Below are 23,071 nucleotides of genomic sequence, written 5' to 3'. Positions count from 1 at the left end.
AGGTGAGGCTGGAGCGGAGTCTGCTCATGGTACCAGGGCGAGCTTCTGTTCCTTCGTCCCTACACTCGTGCACACAGTGAGCCCTGGAAAAGTGCACCCACTGTGCCCCACGCAGTGCGGGGTCCTGGGGCCACGGCCCTGGGCTCGCCACAGCTCCTGCACTCACGGACCTGGCTTCCTCGAGGGGAGACAGTCAATACTCACATGAGCCAGATGATCAGAGGACTGAGAAACCCCACGAAGGAAACAGTCAGGTGTTCTGGAACGGGAAGTGACTTCAGAGGAGACAGGACGGTCAGGGAGGCCTCCAGGGGGAGGAGTGGAGACCCAGCTAAGGGTGCAGGCCCCCCCGCCCTCAGCAATTCGGGCCTCTGGGAAGGCCCCGGGAGCCCGGGAAGCCCAGCTTGAGGACCACGTGACCATAGATAGCCGGGGAGCAGGATAAAGCGGGTGAAGCAGGAGGCCAGAGACCAACCCCTCTTCTGCACTTCTCGGGGTGCTGGGAATGTGGGCGCACCATCAGATGGGGCGGGAGCACAGGGTAGCCCAGAGTCAGGCTCAAGCATCAGTGCCCTGGAATTTTCTGTGCCCAAGCTGCCATTCCCTGCAAAGTGGAGACTCCAGAGTTCACTATCCGAAGGGAGCAGAATTCAACAGCGTCCACATGGGCTCCTTTAACACCGTTGCTGTCGGGGGATCCCACGTTTGTGCAACCAGACCTCTGAGAGCCGGGGCACCGTAAAAGCTTTGTGTGAGCTCGGAAGGCTTTAGAAAGTCTCTCACCCACACATGCACACGCATGCATACACATGACACACATATGTACACGCATATACGTAACGCGCATACACGCATGTGTACACAGATGCATATGCACACACATATACACAGATGCATATACACACATATACACACATGCATACACACATATATACACACATATATACACACATGCACATACATACACACTCACATTTATACACATACACGCACATAAACACACATACAAATGCGTGCACATAAACACAAGCACATCCACTCACATACACACACTCATACACATATACACACATACACATGTGTACACACTACACAATCCACGAGTGAGAATGTTCTTTAAGAACTGCTCTGATCAGACAGAGGCCCTTCTGCAGCAAACCCTTCTCTTTGGGACTGAAATGCAGACGGACACACGGTTCCTGCAGAATCGAACAGATCCCACGTGTGCTTCCTCACGAGTCCGTGTGTGACCTGGAAGGGACCACCCCAGAAAGGAGATCCCAGGGCGCATCAGCTACAAGCCCCGCGGCTCCCCACGGAGGGACTGCGTTGAATCCAGCTCACGAGCGGGGACAGGAGTGGCCCAGGCTCCCTGGCCACGTGCTCAGATGTGCAGAATCCACCGTCCACGCGGACAGGGTTCCTCTGGAAGTCAGGGGTGCGTCCACCCTGCGGGCACACCCCGCTGCACTGCCCCGGGCTGTGTGCTTTACTGCCAGTGCGAGGCCCCCTGGCCAACCTGGCTCTTTGTGCCCAGGCCCTGGGGATGCAGGGCAGGGCTGCCCCATCACCTGGGTTGCAAGTGCGGAGCCCCTGAGCCCAGCTCCCAGCCTCCCCTCTGTGCACCTGCACTTCCAGCAACAAATCGCCTTCCGGGGCAGGGCCTCTTCTTGGGGGGCTGTTTGCCGTTCAGCACCACCGGCCTATCCCGAGTGTGTGCATCGGGGTGTCCAGCCTCATGCGCCCCTGGGAAGAACCGCTCGGTTCACCGAGGCCCCACACCTGCCCCAGGTAAGGACTATAACCTCTGTGACGGATGTGCGCACGCCAAGATTATTCTGCATTTGAGGAAGGAGCAAGGAATGATCACCGCTAGCCTCCCTCCGCACTTCAAGCGCACTGGGCACCTGCCAAGCACTTGCCAACTTCTCGGAGCCTCACAATTCTCCTGGAAGGAAGTGTTGTTATTTATTCCCATTTGACAGATGAGGACACTGAGGCTCAGCGTGGTCATGCGCGAACCTTGCCCGCACAGCCAGTCAATGGCAGAGCTGGCGTTTGAACCAAGGCCCATCCGACTCCTGATTTGGGGTTCACACTGAAGTCTCCCTGGAGCATTGGTGGTGACCCTGAGGGCTGGGGCAGGACGTGGGGCGCAGGGGCCACCTCCGCCCTGGGGGTGTCGTGCAGGGGGCCCAGGCTCTGATCCTGCGGCTCCCGGTGACCCGGGTGACGTTCCCCAGGGGAGGTTCTGGGTAGTCCCAGAGACCCTTCGCCGGTTCGCATTCAGCCCAGCGGTGCTCATGCCTTCATCTCCGCGCCTCTCTGGTGGAAACGGACCCTCTTTAGAGTAAACCCCATTGATCCTGCCTAATTAGCTCCTCACATGAAATCACCGGTTATTCTGGGAGCAGCTCCTCACAAATGAACGTTTCCCTGGAGCATTCAGGTGGAAAATGCAGATAAACACACCGCTTTGTAAAATAAATGGATGCTATGCGTCCCCAGGGCCCGGGCTATCACAGGCCCTGGGCCTCACTTTCACAAAAGGCCTGACTCCTAGACTTCTGGAGCTTTCTCTGAATGAGGCGCCTGGAGACGGAGAGAAACCCTGGTCTGTGCGCCCCGTCCGCCTCCGCAGCCTCCTGAGCGCACCCCGGACCCCGCGCCCAGCAGAGGCTGCACCTGCGCTCCCCCAGCCAGCCCCACTCCAGCCCTGGGAGGAGCACGCTGCTGGGAGCCCCTGCTACAGACGGGGAAACTGAGGCACGGGAAAATCAGCTTGAACCCAGGAAGTCCGGCCACAAAGCTCATCACTTGATCACGAGGCCCCATCCTGTGTCTCCACCCGTCCCCGCATCCCGGTCCTCGTGCCTGAGAGCACCTGGAATTGGCATCTTTCTTTTAAATCAGCGCAGTTCCTGTTTTCTGTGCAGCACCACGATAAAGCGTTAGTCCACCTCGACATTTCAGCAGCCCGCCGGCTTCATTACCCGATTCCGGCATGGCTCCGTGTTTGGGTCCACCAGGAGCCCCCCAGGGGGAAGCGTCCTGGGCTCCCCTCTCCGACCGACCCCGTCCTCACCGGAGGCATCTCCCCTTCCTCGAGCAGCTGGCAGGCCTGAGGGCTGGGAGTGAGAACTGGGACCGGGCATCATGTTCTCAAATCCCGGCTCGGACACCCCTCAACCACGTGACCCTGGGTGAGCCCTTTCACCTCTTTGCCCCCTTCCTCTCTACAATGGGAGGGGGTGAATACGGTGCCCTCGTAGGGCTGTTGTAGGAATCCATGAAGTGACGTGTTCACGTGAACACTGGGCCTGGCCCATAGCAGGTGTTCAGTGAACACCACACATCATACTGACTCTTAGTCCCAGATGGGCGCTGGGATCCCTGCCATCGGTCAGTTTGGAGAAGGGAGGCTAGATTTCCTTTCATGCCCGTCAGGCAGGGTCAGGCAGGGTCAGACATTCTGAGCTGCCACCATCAAGTCGGACCAGGTGAAACAGAAGAGGGGTTGGGGGTAAGGGTGACAGAGTGTTTCTGGCCCCCGTTCTATAGCTGAGTCTCTGCAAACAGGATCCAAGACTGGCTTGGCCCTGCTAGGACACAGACAGGGCAGCCCCTCCCTGGCTGCACCCCCCCCCCCCACAAGGCACCATTGCCCAAGCCCCCCTCCAGGCTCCCTGGCAGCAGGTGGTGTGATGGATGGAGGGGCAGCCCTGCCACCCTCACCCCAGCCTCCCTGGTCTCTGTTGGGCTGTTCCCCAGAGGCCTGTAGCTCCATTGTCCTTGAATGTTGGCCACACACCATGGAAACAAGTCCCACCTGCCAGGGCCATTCCGTGTTCTTTTCCAAAGAGCTATTTGAATCAAAAGCCAGAAAAAAGATTGGCAAGTGTGTGTGGCCCCCGCAGGGCTGCCCTCCTCCAGCCTGTTGGCCTGCAGTGTTCCTGGCCCTGGAACAGTTCATTCCCCCTCCATTGTCATGGTGTCTGAAAAACCCCCAGCTCTAGGGAGGTCCTGGTGAAGCACAAATAGGGAACTAGGGAACTAGGGGATGTCTCTCCATTGCTCCTGTGGCACTGTGAGGCACGTGTCCCTCAGCAGGGAGCAGGACCAGATGAAGGGGGACAGACAGTGGGTAGGCTTTGATTGGAGAGAGGGTGAATGGGCAGGAAGGATCTGGAAAGATCTGGAAGCTGAACCCAGGGCAGCAGGGACAGGCTCCATGGTGGGGATGCTGGGACAGCCCTGCACTGGGAACATGGGCATGGAAAGTGCTGGAAGAGGAATAGCAGGGAAGACAGGTCCTAGCTGTGCCCTCCTAGCCTGCTGGGCAGAGGCTGGCTCAGACCTGCCCAGGATGGGGCTGTGCTGGGGGACTGGGCCTCTCTGCTGAATATCCCAGAACTTCTGGGCAGAAAGGCAGAAGAACCGGATGTTGATTGCAGAGCAGGTGAGGATAGGAGCAGAGAGACTAGTCAAAACACCAGAATATTCTAGGCAAAAGTTGATGGTTTGGATCAGGGTGGGAGCAGTAAATGTGGAGAGAAGTAGCCAAGTGGCCGACACCCAAAGCAGGAAGGATTGGGGCTCAGGGAGAAAAGAAACGTCCCTCATGAGCCCTCTCATTTCCGGGAGAAAAGATTTTCCCAGAACACATCAGCTCAAGGCCCTTGCACCTCACTGGTCAGAAGTGGGTCAATGTCCACCAACGACAGGCAAAGAGGCAGGATCCCAGGATCCGCTTACAGCCTCGTGAAGACCACCCTGACCATGTATGGGGTCCAGTGCAAAATAAAAACACAGAGCCCCTTGCTCGAAGATAATTAAGAATTTCAAGACTGCGGGGTGCCTGGGTGGCTCAGTCGGTTGAGTGTCTGACTCTTGGTCTCAGCTCTCAGACTCACGAATGTGGGCTATGATTGGCTCCGTGTTGGGCATGGAGACTACTTTAAAAAAAAATGTATTTTAAAAGAATTTCAAGACAGCAACCACAGAGCCTTGAGCCAATCGCGGGGCCCTTCTGAGCACCGTGTGACAACAGAGGTCACGTGCAGTGAAGGCAGCCCTGTCTTTGTGATTCATCCCTGGGCTGATCAAGGGGCCTGGGCGGGAGGGAGGGTGTGGGCAGTGGGGGGAGACCCCAGGGTGGGCCGTGGCCTCAGCAGGTGAGACTCAGCGTACGTGAGTTACGGGCCTAGCTTTGCGGGTCCCTCGAATGGGACCAGTGGCCCAGGGAGTTACTAGAAGATGTGAGTGACACCCACCAAGTGCTGAGGACAGTGGTTCTTACTCTCCTCACCTCTTGGGACCGGATGCACCTCCTTCCCAGCTCCTGGTGTCGCACAGTTGTAACCCAACGCCCCCCCCCGCCAAGCTCCGGGAGGATTTCTCCGGCCCACGCCCCCATCAGTCTGCGTGCCTGCGACTCGGCCATCGGTCAGGTACCTTGTCTCCAGAAGAACCCTCACCCCTGCTTCAGGCTTCATCAGAGACGGCTGTCCACAGACCAGACAGCAGTGTAATTGTATGTCATGGTAATGGTACACATTTCATAAAACCCAACAGGAAAAATGCAACAGCTCATGGAAATAAAATATTACAATACCACTTTCACTGTCGAGAGTCCTCTCAGCTTCCTTTAGAAAGCGCTCCAGTGGGCAGGGCTGGGGGACCTAGAGCTGTAATTGCTCTGGTGGACAGATGAGAAAACTGTCTTTTGCTCCAAACCCGCCAGTGGCTTCCTGATTCTAGACGGAACTCCAAAGCCTGCCGGTCACCCATGCGCCCTGGCCCCTGCCCAGTCCGATGTCACACTCTCTCCCCCACACACACTGCCCCAGCTGCAGTGGCCTTGTCACGCCTCCTCCGACTCACCAGGAAACTTTCTACCTCCCGGCCTTCGCTCCGGCTGTTTCTGCTGTGTGGACTCCGTTATCTCTGCAGTCTCTCCTCCTGGGTCTCCATTCCAGGGTCTGCCCCCGAGAGGCCTTCCCTGACCGTTTGTTAAAATAGCTCCCACATCTGTCCCTGACCTCCCACCTGCTGGGTTTATCTTATTGGCAATTACACCATCTGACATATTCATACCCCTGTGTTTACTGGTTTTGTCCATCTCTTCCAGCAGAAAATAAACTCCACAAGCACTTCGCTGATGTGACTTTGGGCCTAGAACAGGGCCTGGCACCCAGTGGGCCCTTAACAAATATTTGATAAACGATGCCTGAGGTGGGCCAGCTGGGTTGCAGGGCAGACCTAGGGTCACATAGGGGTTTCTGCGGACCTCGTGCGCCGGAATGCCAGGTGAGGACACGTTCTGGATAGGGTGGCTTTGCGTCACCAGCTGTGCCCTCCTGCCAAATCAGACCCAGCACCCAGTGACTCGGATCCAGCCTGATGTAAGAACATTCTCGTGGGGCCATTCAGCTCCATCCTGGCCTCCCACAAGGGCTCTGAGGCCTGGCTGAAGCAGAAGGGCTCCAAGGGAAGTGGGTTAAGACCAGAACTATCCACCCAGGAAAGAAAGAGAGACATAACCGTGGGCTTTCCAAAACTTGAAGATTAAATGAGCATAAATACTGCATGAGGGGGCGGCTGTATACTGATCCAAATCCTGCCAGCTACGGTCGCTCCTTCACTGATTCATTCGGCCAAAGCCAACAACGATGGTCTGAGCACCTACTATGCCGCAGTCCTAGGAACTGGGATACAGCTGTGAGCAAGGCAGGCCCGGCCCTCACGGAACCTGCAGTCCGCTTGCAGTGGGCCAATGATATGTGAGTTAAGAAATGCAAAAGGAAACTAAATAAAGACTGGATCTTGGGCAGAAAGAAAGAGCATGCTGTGTGAGAGTCAATACGTGGCGATGTCTTTACTTAATCTGGAAGGCCTCTTGGAGGAGGTGTCATGGCCACTGAGACCTGAATAATGAACGGGAAGGAGCCAGCCACAGGAGAGGCAGCCGGCAAGAGCGTTCCAGGCAGAGGAAACATCAAGTTCAAAGCTCCCGAGGTGGGAACAAAGAGCGAGATCAGAGAGCCCGAAGGACAGCGGGCCAGAGAGGCAGGGTGTGGGGGAGACTGCAAAGGCTGGAGCCCCCTCGGCGCTGGCTGGTCAAACACCCGGCGAGCTGGAGTTCGATGCGCTCAGTCCCAGCTCCAAGGCTTCGTGACCTCAGACAGGTCTCTTCCCACTCTCCGCCTGTTTTCTCATCTGTAAAATGGGACTAATAATTGTGTCTTCTCACAGGCACTGGGAGAACTGGTGAAGCTTAGTGACCAGAATCTTCGCCAGTGGGGACGCGCTGCCCTCCGCACTGCACCCCTCGTCCCCTGATTCTGTCCATGAAAGTCAACTAGTACTGACTGAACACCGGCAAGAAATAGGAAGAACTTACTGGGACAAGACTCAGATTATCATACTCCGCAGACAACGAGCACCTCCAGCGTACTGAGCACTGTACTAACATGCCCAGGACGGCACCAGGCATACAGTAGGTGCTCAAGATGCAGCACTGCCGTTGGGCTGTGTGGTGGGCCTGACCTCACAGCGGGCACCTCCCTCTGCACCTGGGCCCACCAGGCCTCCCGTGGGCTTCCTCTCCCTCTGCCTTGGTGACAGGCACCTCGATCAGGACCCATGGCACAGGCAGCCCAGAGCCCGTGTGGCCTCAGCATTGAAGTCTCTAGGCCTCTTCCTGTACCCTTAAGCCTCCATGTCCTTCCGCCAGGGACCCAGGCGGCTGCTCTGTCATGAGAAGCCACATTCTGATGAACTGCGAGTCACTGATAAATGTGATGAACAGGGGCCCCGCCCCTGCGGAGCTGACCTATAGTGCGAGATGGGAAGCGAACCAAGGATCGCTTCGGCCAGGTGCTGGTAAATGCTATGCAGGAGAACGAGACGGGGTGAGGGGAGGGGGGGGGTCACAGGAAAGAATGGAAGAGGAGGTGACATTTGAGCGCACAGGAGTAAAATGAGGGAGCAAAGCCCGAGGCCAACCAAGGGAAGAGCGCTCCAGGCCCTGGGAACATGTGCAAAAGCCCTGAGGCAGCACCTGTGGCCAGAAGGCAGCAAAGCGCCCTTCTGCTTTCCCATGAGAGCCTGCAGGCCTTTCCATAGTCAGGTGACCTTCTCAACCCTTCCCCTCCCCTGCCCCCATTTCTGCTAGCTTCTGGGATCCAAGTCAGATTCTCCCATGGTGCACCTGGGGCAGAGTCCAAGAAATCCAGTGGCCACTGTGCTTCCCACTTGCAACATGTAATGTTGCTCCCACGGCCCTGAAACTGTATCAGGGGCCGGTATTTCTGAGCTGCGTGACCCTGGGTAGGTCACTTAAAAGTATCTGAGCCCATCTCCTCCTCTGTAAAAAGGAGCCTTAGTAGTACCTCCCTCAAAGGGATGGTGAGAGGGTCACACCAGAAGATGCCATTAAGCCGCCAGCCAAGTGTCCAATAGATACTGAGCGCTCAACACACGTGAGAGATTCTCAACGTTGCTATTAATCCTTCAAAGACATCTCAGGAAGGCCAGGCTGGTTAGAGGATAAGTCCTTTTTCAGGAATTGAGTTGTGCCCACTCTCATCGTGGGTAGGGAAACTGAGGCACATGGAAGGACAACTTGGACTCTGCTGCCCTACAGCCCTCTCCTGACCCTCCAGGAGATGTTACAAAGTGCCCAGAGAAGGCCAGTTTGGGCTAGGCTTTCTGACTCACCTCCCCACAAAGCCCCAAACCCCAGGGACTTATAGCAGGAGCCGACCACCGCACCCCCCCCCCCCCCCCCCCGCAACCCTGCCGCGGTGGCTCTGGGAGGCTCAGCCAGGCCCACAGCGCCACCTGGTGGTCAGTGCTTCCAGGCCGGTCCTCGTTCCAGGCCAGGGTGGGGTGCCCCTCAGTAATTGGCGGGTTCCTGGCCACAGCCCTCAGGAGCATCTCGTTTGACAGTGTACAAGGATCTTTCACATCCTTCTCATACATCCAATTGCAAGGGACGAAAGAAGAGAAAGAAGGAAACGCTCAAAATTAAAAAAAAAAAAAAAAAAGGAAAGAATATAGAGTCTAGCTCACAGGTGTGTTTTGGACAAAGAAAAAACAGAAAATCTAGGGAAGAAAGAAATGGAGGGGAACGAGACAAAAATAATCAAGAAAGAGAAATAACGTAAAAAAATTAAAATTAAAATTAAATCCATCAATTCATTAACTCATTAAAATTTAAAAATAAAAATAAATTAAAATTAAATTTTAAAAAAATTTTAAAGAAAGAAATAACAAAAAATGGAAAAATAAAGAAAAAGAGAAAATATCCACACCAAGTCAGGCCAAACCCAGGCCAGAAGAGCAGGGGCCAGTGCCCATCATCCGGACAGTCCCAGCCTGTGCCTCCAGGACACCTCTGTCCCAAATGTGGGCACCCAGCAACGACGTTTGGGTTGGAAGCTAGAAGGCAGGACCTGGCAGGACAAGAGCACAGGTAACCAACACCTCCGGTCTCTACCCGGTCTCTGGCGCCACCTGCTGGAAGAACAGAGCACCACATTTATACGCTGGAAGCCAAATTTGGGAAACCTGGAGACCATTGATCTCCCAACAACACACCAGCTGGGTAAACCTCTCCACTTCTCAGAGAAAGAAACTGAGGCTCCAAGAGAGGTGGTGACCTCTCAGGAGCAGGCACCAGCAAGTACAGAAGACTTCCAGGTCCGGGGGGGAGGTGAGGTTATCCAATTTCAAAGGTCTCAGGCCAGATCCTCATAACCCTCGATCCAGTCCAGCCCCAGAACAAAGCCAGGTGCAGAGCACATGGTTAGAGACACGATCGATGGCTGCAGGCAGCTGTGCCATGGGTTCCTGGCTCTGATAGTCGTGATCCCTCTTTTATTTAGCCATGGTTCACTGCTGCCCAGCACTGGGCTGGACACTGGGGACACAGAATGCAGAAGGGATATGGCTCCTGTTCTCAGGATGCTCTTACTGGTGGGAAAGAAGGACGGTAAATGCAAAGACATTTAAATTTTGATAAAATCATAAAGTGGCCAACACAGCCCATCCCACCTTTGGCTTCCTGAGTGGCCCCTGACACCATCCACACCAAGGGGCCATTTCTGAGTTCTATTTGACAGCTGCAAGAAATCGAGGCTCAGAGGGATTCTGGAAGCCCAGTGGGGAGGTTCAAGAGATTCATTAGCTGCAGGGCTTTGATGCTCCATTGACCGGCCCAGCAACCCCGGTCACCAGGTCCTCCCTCAGCCAACATCACCATGGTGACTCGAGATCTAAGGATCTGGACACTTCTAAGGCAGGCACTGGCCAAGCTGGCCTGAGCGAGGCCAGCCCAGAGCCGAGAAGGTCAGGTAAAGGAATGTGCTGGGCCGGGTGGGGCTGCGGGGGACGGGAGAGCTGGCGTCTTGCCCAAAGGCTGTGGCCCTCCTCCGCGGCAGCCGCACATGGCCAGGCAGAAATGTGGGTCAGGGTGAGACCAGAACTTCTGAATTTTCACAGGAAGCAAAAAAATGAGAATTTGGAAGTGAAATCTGCTGATTCTCAAGTGTCTGTTTCAAAATTATGAAAATTACACCATATCAGGAAAAAACAAAACCCACATCTATTTCCAAGTTTCAACCCGCGGGCCACCAGTTGGAGATCCATAAAATGACCCCTTGCTCCAGGCAGCACTTCGAGCCCCATTTTGTACAGTGAGAAAGGCCTTCCTGAAACGAAGGCAGGTTCTGACCGCCACCACCACTACCACCACCACCACCATCACCCCGTTTGCAAAGCTGTGTGTATGAAAAGGGCTGTGACTTGCTCAAGGCCACAGAGACCCTACCTCTCAGTTCCAAACCAAAGCTGCCCCTGCCTATCACTACCTGAGATTTCACGTCTTGTTTCTGGTACCCAGGAATAGCACAGGCAGAATCTGCTGTCTCCTGTGCAAGCACCTGCCTGAAGGAAGGCATCAAATCCTCCCTGTTGACCTCAAATATAGACTGAGGTGACAGCTCTCCCCTCAAAGCGCTCTTCCCTGGATCCAGACGCTGGTCTCAAGTAATTCCAAACAATCAGCCCGTCACTGTGCCTCAAATCCCACCAGGATTCATTCTCAACTATTACAGTATGGAATCTTTTAAACCTGCCATTGAAGGACACAAGGACATCTCTCTGGGAAGGACCCAATCTGGCCCTTAGAATGAGCTCTGGAATGGGTTAGCTTGGAAGGAGAAGAGACTGCAAGAAGGAGCGCGGATCTGAGAGGCAGAACTGGGCAGAGACATCATGGCTCAGGGAGTTCCCAAGGGTGGCAGGCTTCAAGAGGAGGGTACCCCAAGGGAGCCTTTCATAGATGTCAGTGTCTTCCAGAGGGTGGGAAGAGGGAAAGGATGGAGGGGAGAGGAAACGGTTGGACGGGGGAGGGTGGGGGGAAGGGAAGGAGGAAAGGAGGCAGGGCGGGAGACAGAGGGAGGCAGGAATCAAACAAGCCCAGCGAAACAGGTCTGCAGCTCAGATCCAGCGCAGGCAGTGAGATTTCTCTGGCTGGGGCAGACGGACCCAGAAAGATCCTGAAGGACGGCCCTGGAACAGGGAGGTGAAACCCACATCACGGGTCCAGGGGCGCAGGCGCAGAGTCTGCGCTGGCGTCTGTTCTGATTGGCCCGCTTGCAGCAGCCTGGACTCTGATTGGCCCGGCACCAGCCCACGTGTTGAGCAGAACTCCACTCTGGCCCCATCCCAGATCCCAGAGCCCAGTGGGCCTTGCAGGATGGAGCCGAGGACCCCTCGGTGGCATCGCTTGGACCCACCCTGACCCCTGGGCACGTGTAGGGGAGCCCTGGCGTGACCCCCAAGAGAAGACAAGGAATGCCTGGAAAATTGCGGTGAAATGGGAGCCCAGAATGGCATGTAAAGGGGAACACAATATAAAGACCATTATTTTCCTGGCACACGTGAGGCACAGGCCCACCGGGGAGTCCTCACCAATCTTCCCCTGCAAGAAATCACATAGACTGCCCCCATTTTAGAGGAGACAGGTTCAGAGTGGTAACGTCGCTGCAGGCGTCGCTGGCTCAGGGACTAGGACAGTATCGATGGGAACCACCCCTGTCCCCCGTTCAGAGCAGGAGCCCATCCCACCCCGCCCCACGGGGGGCAGCCCCCAAAGGAACCCTCCACAGATCAGGATCTTTGTATTATAAACTGACTTTTAATAATAATAAAAAAATCTATCATGAATTTAATGAGAAGATCTGTACATTTTAAAGTAAACCAGTGCACAAGGCCCTTGCCCTCGGGGGTTCCTCTCCATCTCCCGCCAGGGGGCTAAAGCACATCTTCATTTGTATCCGGGTCACCTGTGTCCAGCAACAGGCCCACCTCTTGCAACGTAGGCCACAGTGGCAAGAGAGTGAGGGTTGGCCCCTGGAGGCCCAGGGGGCCAAGATGCTGGTGGGGCTTCAAGCCTTAGGGGCAGTGAGGAACCCATTCCCGACCTCAGCCACCAAACAAGCTTAGAAAGACCTTCCCTCCCTGCTACCTCAGCTAGGATGCTTCCCTGCTGGCACACAGAAGCTGGAGGGGACAAACTGCTGAGATCCCACTGCGGGTCCCTGTGCCCAGGAGGTGGGCAGGCTGGCTTCCTGTCTCTCTGGCTGGCTGAGAAGTCCCAAATGTCCTGCTCTGAGCTAACATCAAAAAAAATAAGTTACAGAAGCCACCACCCTGCATTTCCCGGTGGCCCTCCTCCCCTCAGGGCAGACACCTGTGCGGGACAGCATCTCAGGTGGGTGGTTCAACCCCCTCCAGCCCCCAGCCCTGGTCCAGCTGCCGCTACGACCCTTGCAGCGCAGCGTCCAAAGACAGCAGAGTCATTCACGCTAATGCGGACCGACCGCTGGAGAACAGAGGTGGGTGGGAATCGTAGTCAAAACCTATAAGTGATACCTTAAGACCCTAATATTAAAAAAAGATGAAATACTGACATTTTTTGAATTTTCAATAATTTAGTTTTTCTCTTTTTTAGTAGAAGTGGGAAAAGTCATCAACGCTACCTTATGTTGGTCCCCTGTTAGACAATACACCTTTCTTTGAAATTTAAAATGTCGAATATATAATCACACAACCCAGAGGAAAAAAAAAAAACAACTCGACAACACCAACAACATAAAAACCCCAAAATAAACCATAGAGATTTCACGCCATATAAATAAAGTCGGAGCAAATCTCGCGCCCAGGGCTGATGGCTCAAGTTCCGATGGCGGTCACGTCGGAAGCTGGTGTGGCTTTCGAATTTCCTCTTGGTGACGGGTGGTGTGCCCTGTCCCTCTGTCTTTCCTGTCAGAGGCCTGGCTTTTCCGAGTCCACCGAGCAGGTTAGTACAGGGTTAGGGGTGAATTGGAAGCTAAGGGGAGGAGGAGACACGTGTGTCGCCTGGAATGTGGACTTAGAAGGAAACCAGGGGTTTCAAAAGTGCAGGTTGAGCCATCCTGAGGCAGCTGGGTCTGCAGGCCTCCAGCTCCAGCGCCCGTGACTTCTCCCCTATGTCCCGGGGACTTGTGGGCAGGAGCCCAGGTCCTGGCTGTACCCATCAGCCAGCTCTGCGGGTCCCCAGCACCCCTCGGGCTTCAGGCCCGAGTGTGGAGAATGGGCTGGCCCACGGCCAATGGGCCAGCTCCTCCGAGAGCAGGGGCACCACTTGTCCTCACGGGAGGGGATGGAGAAGGCTGGCAGGTCCCAGAGCAGGAAGGAGCCTCGGCCAGCTCTGGAGAAGGCCAGCGTGGCCCCCGATGCCCCCCCAAACCCAGCTCCAGAGGATACAGCCGAGCACCAGGCAGAATCCCAACGTTCAGAGGTCTCCATCCACTGGCGGCTGGCAGAGGCGGTAGAGCCTGGTGGACAGAGGCGAAGAGAATGAGGAACAGGCGGGCAGGCCATTTTTTTGAACATGTAATCCCTGCCCAGAAAACAAAACTCAACAGGTATAAAAAGATGCACGGTGAAAAAGATCCGGACTGTGCACGCTCTCTCCCAGCTCTCCGGCCCCCTCCAGACTGGCAGTGGGTTTATGAATATAGACGCACCTGCACATGCGTGTTTGGGTGTTAAGATACGTGGGGGGGGTGTGTGTGTGTGTACATTGTGTAAGGGCCACGTTTTTCCACACTTAATGGCAGACTAGACACAGCGCTCAGCCCCTGGAGTTTTTTTTACTTAACAGATTTTGGGGACCGCTCCAGCACCCCATGGACAGCCCTGGTTTCCCTAACATCTGCATCGACAAGATTCTGAGCTTCATCTGCAAGGAAGGAGCCACTCATGGGTCTCAAGCAGGACAGACTGGACAGATCTGCTGTGAAGAGGAGGATGGCAGGGGGACCGGCCAGGAGGCTGCTGCGGGGACAGGGGCAGGAGAGAGAAGCAGGGCAGCCCAGTGGTCAGGAGCTTGGCCCCTGGGCCGCCACTGCCTGGCTGCAGAATCCCAGCTCTGCCATCTACTAGCTGTATGACCTGGGACAAGATACATAATCTCTCTGTGCCTCAGTGTCCCCACTGGCCACCTGGAGAGAATGCCCACAGGGTTGTCGTTTGGGAAAGAAATAAGAACGGTGCCTGAGTGAAGCCCCCTAGGAACACCAGGGGGGCTGCCTGGCGTGAGGCTGGGAGTTTCTTGGCCTTCTGGGGGGGTCGGAGGGAGCAGCCACTCACCGCGGTGCACCCTGGGGCATCTGATCCTTGATTCGGAGGTTTTTGGCCAGAATCTCCACCCTGGGGCCCTGGGAAGAAAGAATCATGAGGCCCGGCGCCTGCCTCCACACGGAGTTCAGGGAGGAAGCACGTGGGTGCGGGGGGGCGGGGTGAGGGGAGTCACCGGAGGCCCCAGATGCTGAGATCTGGGGCCCCAGCAGATGGGGAAAAGGCCCAAGTCTGGGGCTGGTGACCACCCAGTCCCCACACGTGGCTGAGAACCCGCCGTGCCCGCAGCCTCCCAGGCGCTAGAGAGTCCCCGGAGGCCCGGGGCCACCTCACCTGCTTCCGCATGATGTCCGTGGCCTGCATGATGCACTTGGGCAGCAGCCCGTGGCTCCGAGCCAAGATGGCCGCCTGCTCCAGGGAGACGCTCAGGGTGCTCCTGCAGGGCAGGGGCGGGCGGGGCCATCACTGCCCTCTCCCCCCAGGGACTGCCCCTCCGGCCCCCAGATAACTGCTGGACGCGCTCCCTCCCCTCAGGCGTCTTCTCTGACAGCCCCCCACCACCCCTCCCTCCTGTCCACCCCCCACGCCTGCCCGTCCTTCCTCCTGGCAGCCAGCACTCCTGCACACAGCGGGCACCTTCCTGCTCTGCTCTGGGCACCCCCTAAGACGTCAGCACGGCGCAGCAGGAGCTTTCCTTTGCCTGTGTTGTTCTGATATTCCCGGCGGGTCAGCTCGGAAGAGGTGCTTGGTAAATATTCTTGCGGAAGGAATAAATGAAGCGCTCCCCTAATGCCCCACAACTTCTCCGGGCCTGACACGGACACATCTAGTCAGCCCTCCCATCTGTTTTCTACAGTTCGAGAACATGGGCTCTGCAGCCAGACCTCGTGGATTCAAGTCTCAGCCACAGAATTACTCTGACCCTCACTAGGTCAGCGGCCCTTCCCAGGCCTTGGTCTCCTTCACCGTAAGACAGGGCAAGACCATTACCAGGGCACTACCGACCGGGGCAGGGGGGAGGGCGGGGGCCTGTCCTGCGCTTGGTAGGACGTCAGCAGCGTCCCTGGCCTCTGACCGCTAGATGCCAATAGGACCCTCCTCTCCCCATTGTGACCGTCAAAAATGTCTGCAGACATTGCCAAGGGTCCCCCAGGGCGCAAAATCGCCCCGCACAGAGAGCCCCTGGGAAAGGCCACACACACTGGCTTGCTCTAAAGAGGAGATGAGTTAATCCCTTAACAACGGTGCCTAATGCACAGTAAGCATTCTCAACAAGCATTTATTGAGCACCTGCTGTGTGCCAGGTGCCGTTCAGTGCCAGGGTAGGGCAGAGAAAGAAAACAAGTCCCTGCGCTCACAGAGCTGGCCGACGCTGGGGTGACCAGGAATAAACGAACACGCGAGCAAAGTGCCTTGTGTGTGGGATGGCGGTGGGGTTGCTGAGGAAGAGTAGGGGAGGCCGTTGGTGGTGGGGAGAGAGTGCAGTCCTAAATAGGGAAGTCAGGGAAGGCCACTCGGAGAAGGTGACTGGAGGGTATCCAGTGGGGCACGGAGGCCAGTTCTGCCCCAGTAGGGAGGAGTGAGCTCACTTTGACTGGAGAGTCAAGAAGAACCACAGCGCACAGATTCTCATTCACACCAACCCCAGAGTCAGGGAGCCAGAGAGTTCCACGGGCCTCCTCGGACCCCCTACTCCTGAAGTCCCACCTCCCAAACGGAGGCCGAGGGAGGGCCAAGGCCACGACAGGGCTCAACAAGCAGTGCCAGAACCAGGATTCAAAGCCGGCCTCCTGCCTCCTTGTCCTGGGCCCCCAAACTTGCCGGGAGCCCGTCCAGCCCCCTCCTGCCCTGACGCAGGGGTCACAGCAGCTCACCTCTGCATGCCCGTGCCGCACATGGCGATCTGGCAGGCGCCCAGGCGGTAGCACAGCTCAGAGGAGATGGGGATGAGGCCGGCACCCAAGCTCCCGCTGGCGCCGGGTTTGGGGTGGACGAAGGACTTCATGAGGCGGCAGAGCTCGTCCAGGGCATTGATGGGGCGTATCAGCTGCAAGGCAGGCGCACACACCGGGACATTCGCAGGAGGCCTCCACCTGGCCTTCCTTCCCATCCTCTCCCTCCCCTTCAGCTCTGTTACTGCAGCCGCCCTCCCAGCTCACCCTCCCAGGGTAATGGCCCAGTTAACTTTCCACGACCCCAGCTCAAGGACCATCTGGCCCGCAAGCTGGTATTCAGTGTTTACTCAGTGTTGCAGGCCTAACATTCCACCTGCCCCGGAGTGCCCCCAACGAACCCTGAGAGAAGTGCCCTCTGCTGTCCTCTCCAAACAGTGCCTTCCTGGGAAGAGCCCCCCCGCCCCCGCCCCGCCCATGACTCCAGCTTTTCTCAATGGGCATTCAGTGGTGGTCTGCCAATTCTTTCTGTGTCATCTTAAGATTCTACCAGCCAGACTACAAACTCCCAAAGGGCTGTGCCCACCACTTCTCTGGGACCCCCCAGCCTCCAGTCCTGAGGCCAGGACCCCCAAAGTACTGTCAAATTCGAGGCCTGTCTGAGCCTGGGAAGGGGGTGAAAGGCCTAGAGCACATGCCCTTGGAAAGCCAACTGCGCCACGTGGGAATGTGGGCCCTGGACGGCCAGATCCCTCCGCTTCTCCAGAAAAGCCAGAAGCCTCCATTTCACTGGAAAGCTTTTGATTTTCAAATGTTGACAACAAATTCCAATCAAACAAAAAGAATGCCACGTGGCCACCTCTGGTGTGGGCCTGCTTCAGAGACACGCTTGGGTAACCAAGGGGGAGCAGGAAGGCGCGGGGGAGCAGGTGCCAGCAGGCGGAAAGCCATCTCAGCAACTGCAAAGCCGGTGCGGAAGAAGGTGGAACTCCTGAATGGGGAAGGAGTTCTCCCAGGAGGCATCTTCCTGCAGGAGCAACTCCAGATGCCTCAGGGGCATCTCTGCCAGGATGTGGGCTGCGGTGGGACCCCGGGCCCCATCTGCTGCATCTTGACCCCGACAGCCCCCAGCTCTGTCCAAGCTCCGCCGCGGGGTGAGGGGAGGTGGGGCACACCTGGTCTATCTTCACCGCCGTGGTGCTGGCATCCGTGGGCAGGTTAGACCGTTCCAGGTAAAATGCCCTGAGAGAGAAGGAGGGGGGGAGGGTGGGGCGGCCACCCCACAGCGGCCGCCACCCCCTCTGTTCCTCCAACGACTGTCCCTGGGGGCACCTTGCACTGCTCTCCCTGTCCACAGGGACCTAGTCCTCCAATAGTGGCGGGGAGAGGGTGGAAAACAAGGGGGCCTCTGGGCACTCTCCCCAGGCACTCCTCGAATGCCACCTCCCCCGCCTGCCATCAGAATCAGCACCCGACCTCCCCACTGTCCATGCCCTCGTCCTACTGAACCTCTCCTCGGAGCACGCATTACAGGGCTCCGTCGACTGGCTTACTGCTCATCGCCCCCTCTACAAATCGGGCTCCCCCACATTTTTTCCGTAAAGGGTCGAACAGCAAAGATTTAAGGCTGCGTGGACCAGACTGTCTCCACCAAGATGCTACTCGGCTCTGCTGTGGCAGCACAAAAGCAGCCCAGACGGTACATACACAAGTGAGCACAGCCAGGTGCTAATAAAGCTTTATTGACAAAGCAGGGCAACTGCGGCTCTCTGCACCCTGTGAAGAAGAGGCTTTGTTTGGCCGCTACTGACTCCGGAGCAAGCGTCCAGAACAGAGCCTGGCCCACAGAGTTGTCACTTAACGTGTGCTGCGTAAGGGAAGGACGGATGAGGGAAGGCTCTCGGAGGCGAAATTTAAAATATTCAGCAAACGGCACCAGACGGATTGATGGATTCAATGAATCCAGAGAGATGCCGGTTTTAATAATACAGCTGGATATCTTCCCTGAACAAACTAATGAAAGCACCATTCCCCACTTCCAAATGGTAAAGCTGGGCCCCAAAACAGTAAAGCCCTTACCCACACCCCAAAACCCTGATCTCCTGATTTTCAGCCTACCTTTTCCACAGGGGAAGAAGGTGAGGCAGGCGTAGGAAGGAGCCGGGCTGCCTCCCTGGGCCTGAAGCTTCCTTCTGGGGGTTCTCTTCTGAGCAGGGCCAAGGCCCTGGGGACCACCCCCCTTACTCCCTTACCCCCAGGTTCAAGAATCCTAGGGCCTCTGCCCCAGCTCCCACCCCTACACAGAATCAAACAGGCAGCTCCTCTTAATTGGAAAAATCTGCTTTGACGCAAAACAGACCCAGCTCAAAGTTGAGCTCAGCCACTGTCTACCTGTGTGACCTTGGGCAAGCTGGCTATGCTCTCAGGGCCTCAGTTTTCTCATCTGTGAAGTGGGTTAGAATGGCCTACTGTGCCCGCTGGGAGGAGCTGAAGAGCCCATGTACAAGAGGGCCTGGCATGGAGCAGCTGCTTAAGAAAAGGCCCATTCCCATGCTGGGGGCCTGTCCGGTGCCTTACATGCTACTGTCCGCCCGGCCGTGGCAGTGTCCAGACTCCTGTCCCCCGCACGTAAGCCAGGCAGTTACCTGAGTTTGCGGTAATACTGCTGAACCTTCTCCAGGGACTGGGCGTTGATCTCCTGCTGCAAATCCTCCACAGCCTGGCTGCCTGGAGGAGGCGGCCCCTCCGCATGCTCCAGAGCTATGAAGGAAGAGGAGGGGGGCAGGTGTCGGGGGTCCCGGTATGCTCAGAGGCCGCGGCCGTCCCCGGCAGGCCCCAAACGGCACCCCCAGCTCACCTTTCGTGAAGAGCACGGTGTGCAGCCTCAGGCTGGCCCCGCCCTCCAAGCGGGAGGGCAGCTTGGAGAAGTGGTAGCTGTCGAGGTAGAAGACGACCTTCAGCGCCTGCCGGCTGCCCTCGATGTGGTAGAGGACGTTGGTGTCTGTGGGAGGACATGGCGGGGCAGGGTGGCTCAGCACTGAGGCCCGAGCGGAGCCCTGCCCCCTGTTCACTAGGGCAGCTTCACACCTGCCTTCAGACTTCTAGAATGGTGTCCCGGGACCTCCCTGTTCTCACCACCTCAAAGGAGTAGCCTCAGAATCCCTTGCCTCCTGCCCTCAGAGAGGCATCCTGGGCCTTCCCTGTCTGCCCACCCCAGAGCACTGGTCAGCCATCCCTGCCCTCCCACCTGCCAGGGCTAACCTCGGACAGACCCACCCTCCCACCCGCCAGGGCTAGCCTCCGACAGCCCCGGCCTCCCACCCGCCAGGGCAAGCCTCAGACAGCCCCAGCCTCCCACCCGCCAGGGCTAGCCTCGGACAGCCCCATCCTCCCGCACTCAGGAGAGCAGCCTCTGACTTTTCACCTCCTTCCGCAGTTCCTAGCTTCCACTACTTCATTCTTAGACCTGGTGCTGATTCTGCCCCACTGGGGATCTGTCAGTGCCTTCAGAGCTTCACCACATTCCTTGTACCCCTCACCTGGTAGCCCAGGGTCTCTACCTGGCAGAAGCTGTCCTCGAATAGGACCTGCAGCTTATTTACACCCATAAGGAAGAGCGTGTGGCAGGGGTGGCAGAATTACAGCACACACACCCCATCCTGCACCCACAGCAAAAAGCCACAGACCAGTCAATAGCTGCCCCTGAGCCCAACTCTGCCTATAGCCAGGCAGCCACTGCCGACCAGTCCCAATTGGTCCCTGAGAAGACACCTGTGAGCCCTCTAGACTCTAGTCAGTGCATTCTGAACAGGAGGATAGTACCCCCGAGGAGGTGGAAATTGGTTCATGGATGGATGGACAGATGGATGGACGGATAGGTGGACGGATGGATGGATGGGTGGATGGGTGGGTTGGATGGGTTGGATGGGTGGATGGATGGGTGGGTGGGTGGATGGATGGGTGGGTGGATGGACAGGTGGACGGGTGGATGGGTGGGTTGGATGGGTGGATGGATGGGTGGATGGATGGACAGGTGGACGGGTGGACGGATGGGTGGATGGGTGGGTTGGATGGATGGATGGATGGATGGATGGATGGACGGACGGACAGGTGGACGGGTGGATAGATGGGATGGATGGATAAGTAGATGGGATGGATGGATGGATGGATGGGTGGGCGAGTGGATAGCTGAAAGCGTAGGGGGGAGAGGAGGGAGGGAGAAAGAAAGGAGGAAAATTACGGTATAAACCCTTAGGACATCTTAACAAGTCTTCACTCTAAAGAAGGAAATCTCTAGAGTAGAATTTTAATAAGAATTGGGAATTGGCTCTTATTCCCTTCTAAGAACTTTTGGAGATGGCTGAGTTTATACAAAAAGAAACCCCTCTTTTCCGTATGTGCCCCAAGGCTCAGCTTTGAGACTCATGTTGGGAGCAAAAGGTTTGAAAGTGCTAGATCCCAGTTTAACCTTGGGCAGCTGCCCTGGTGGCAGGGTGGCCCCAGAGCAGTCCCCTCCATCCCAGAACGCAACTCTCCTGGTAGGGGTGGTAAGAATCACTCACTGGCCACGTAGTTCTCATCCAGCTGCTTAAAGGAAAAGGTGACATTGTCCAGCTCTGACAGGGTCACCCAGATGTCCTCCAGCATGGTCCGTTCCTCCTTCTGCAGGAGAAAGACGGGGTGGACGAGTCTTAGATGCCAGCCCTACCCCAGGATTTCCCTTCAAGATTCTGTGATTCAACTCTAGCCAACACACCGGGCTGTGGGCCTGCCAGACACGAGGTCCTGCGCTGGGCTATCCAGGGCTGGCTGTGAAATCGCATTTGGTCTTGGATTGTGCTGCAGCTCCCAGGGTCAGAGGTCAGAACCCATCTCTGCTCTAACGTGCACCAATCGTAGCCATTCCAAACCTACCGCACCCAACAAAAGTCTCCATTCTCCAGCTCACCCTCCTCTAACAGGCCCATCTCAGCAAAGCACCCCAGCATCGGCCCAGGTGCCCAAGCCCCAGACCTTTAAGGACTTCTCAGCATCTCTCTCCCCTCACCCTATACTGACCGTCACCAAGTCCTACCCACTCAGCCACCAAAACCCTCCCCTGACCCACCCACCTCCCCCACCCTCCTCACCACCCCCAGTACAAGGACCACACCTGCCTCTCTGCAGGTCTCCCTCGGCCACCCTTACCCCCAAGCAAGGGGCAGACAGGGACAACCCTGGAGATGCAGGGAGAGCAGGGCAGCCAAGGGTTTACCAGACCTAGGTTCCCCTGTTACTACAAGTTATCTCCCAAAAACTTAATTTGAGTTCTTTCACCCACCTGCCTCAAAGCCTCTGAGTCTTCCCTCTGCTCCTAGAATATTCCTAAGCCCTTCAGACACGGCCAACCTGATCCCCCAAATCCCCCCAGCGCTCCCCTCTGGCCACACTGGCCTCTGCTCAGAGCCTTTGCACACGCTGTTCCCTCTGCCCAGCACACTCTTCCTCAGACCATTCACCCCATCGGCTGTCTGGCTACCCAGATCTCAGCTCAAATGTCCCCTCCTCAGAGAAGCCGGCTCTGACCACTGAACCCAAAAAAACTCAGCCGCTTCATCTTCTGCAGAACTCTTTTTCTTTCCATCCTCCCTCCCTCCCCCATCCCCTCTTCTCAGGCTGCTTCCCCCTCCCACCACCCACCCAACTAGAAAGTGAGCTTCAGACCCAGCTCAGAGCCTGGCACACCATGGTGACAGGTGAATTAATGCACTAGGCCCCACGTCCTCATCTGAGACGAGCACAGTGAGGGCTGAGTGTTCCAGCAGCCCTTTCGGGGCTTCCAGTGAGCTTTGCGAGAACCAAGTCAGCGCGGATCTCTGGCTTGGCAGACACCTGCATGCAACACTGGCCAGCAGAGGGCGCGCCACAGCCACCCTTTCCCATCAGGCCAGCAGCCACTGCTTCCAGCGCGGCCTGGGACAATGTCTAGGAGGCTCAGAGCCGCAGAGGTCGGGGGAGCTCCAGCAAAGGGCACACAGGGCGAGAAGCACAGGGCAAGAAGCACAGCACAGGGCAAGTGCCACCGCAGGCTGCATTTCTGGGGGACGTCAGCTCTGGGCATCGGCAGCCCCCAAAGGCTGAGGCCTTGGCTCTGCCTCCCTGGGGCTGGCAGAGGAGCCCACCCGGATTCTGAGCCCTGAGAGTGGATGGACAGGGCAGTCAAAGATAAAAGAGGAGATGCAGAGAAAGCAGGGCACCCTAGGGGTTACCAGGCCCAGAGCCAGACTCCCAGGGTTCAAACCTGACTCCCTGGGCCTTGAGGTTCTCATCTTTAAAATGTGGGCTGTAAAGGACCCACCTCAGGGCTACTACGAGGAGTAAATGAGATGCTATTTGCCTGATTACTACAAAAGTCTGCTCTCCAACCTCCCAGCGCACTCTTGCCCTTCTGTAGTCTCATCCCCACCCAGCAGCATGGGAGATTCATTAAGTGGAGAAGTCAGACCCTG

General features: G+C 56.8%; 1 protein-coding gene across 1 annotated transcript in view; it reads right to left on the bottom strand.

Annotated features, from left to right (window-relative positions):
* Window positions 1-12,185: 12,185 nt before the first annotated feature.
* Window positions 12,186-23,071, bottom strand: part of PREX1 (phosphatidylinositol-3,4,5-trisphosphate dependent Rac exchange factor 1) — a 175,142-nt gene continuing 164,256 nt past the window's right edge. Inside the window, exons 33-40 of the mRNA XM_026503688.4 lie at window positions 21,146-21,245; window positions 19,441-19,584; window positions 19,229-19,343; window positions 17,759-17,825; window positions 16,566-16,738; window positions 15,025-15,127; window positions 14,704-14,771; window positions 12,186-13,886 (exon numbers count right to left, since the gene is read on the bottom strand). Coding sequence (XP_026359473.1) covers window positions 13,844-13,886; window positions 14,704-14,771; window positions 15,025-15,127; window positions 16,566-16,738; window positions 17,759-17,825; window positions 19,229-19,343; window positions 19,441-19,584; window positions 21,146-21,245 — 813 coding nt within the window. The 3' untranslated portion in view covers window positions 12,186-13,843. The remainder of the gene's footprint in view (window positions 13,887-14,703; window positions 14,772-15,024; window positions 15,128-16,565; window positions 16,739-17,758; window positions 17,826-19,228; window positions 19,344-19,440; window positions 19,585-21,145; window positions 21,246-23,071) is intronic.

This window comes from Ursus arctos, unplaced genomic scaffold, assembly GCF_023065955.2.
Source record: "Ursus arctos isolate Adak ecotype North America unplaced genomic scaffold, UrsArc2.0 scaffold_16, whole genome shotgun sequence".
In the NCBI taxonomy this organism is placed as follows: Eukaryota; Metazoa; Chordata; class Mammalia; order Carnivora; family Ursidae; genus Ursus; species Ursus arctos.
The sequence above is the reverse complement of the archived record's forward strand: the minus strand, read 5'-3'. Positions and strand labels throughout refer to the sequence as shown.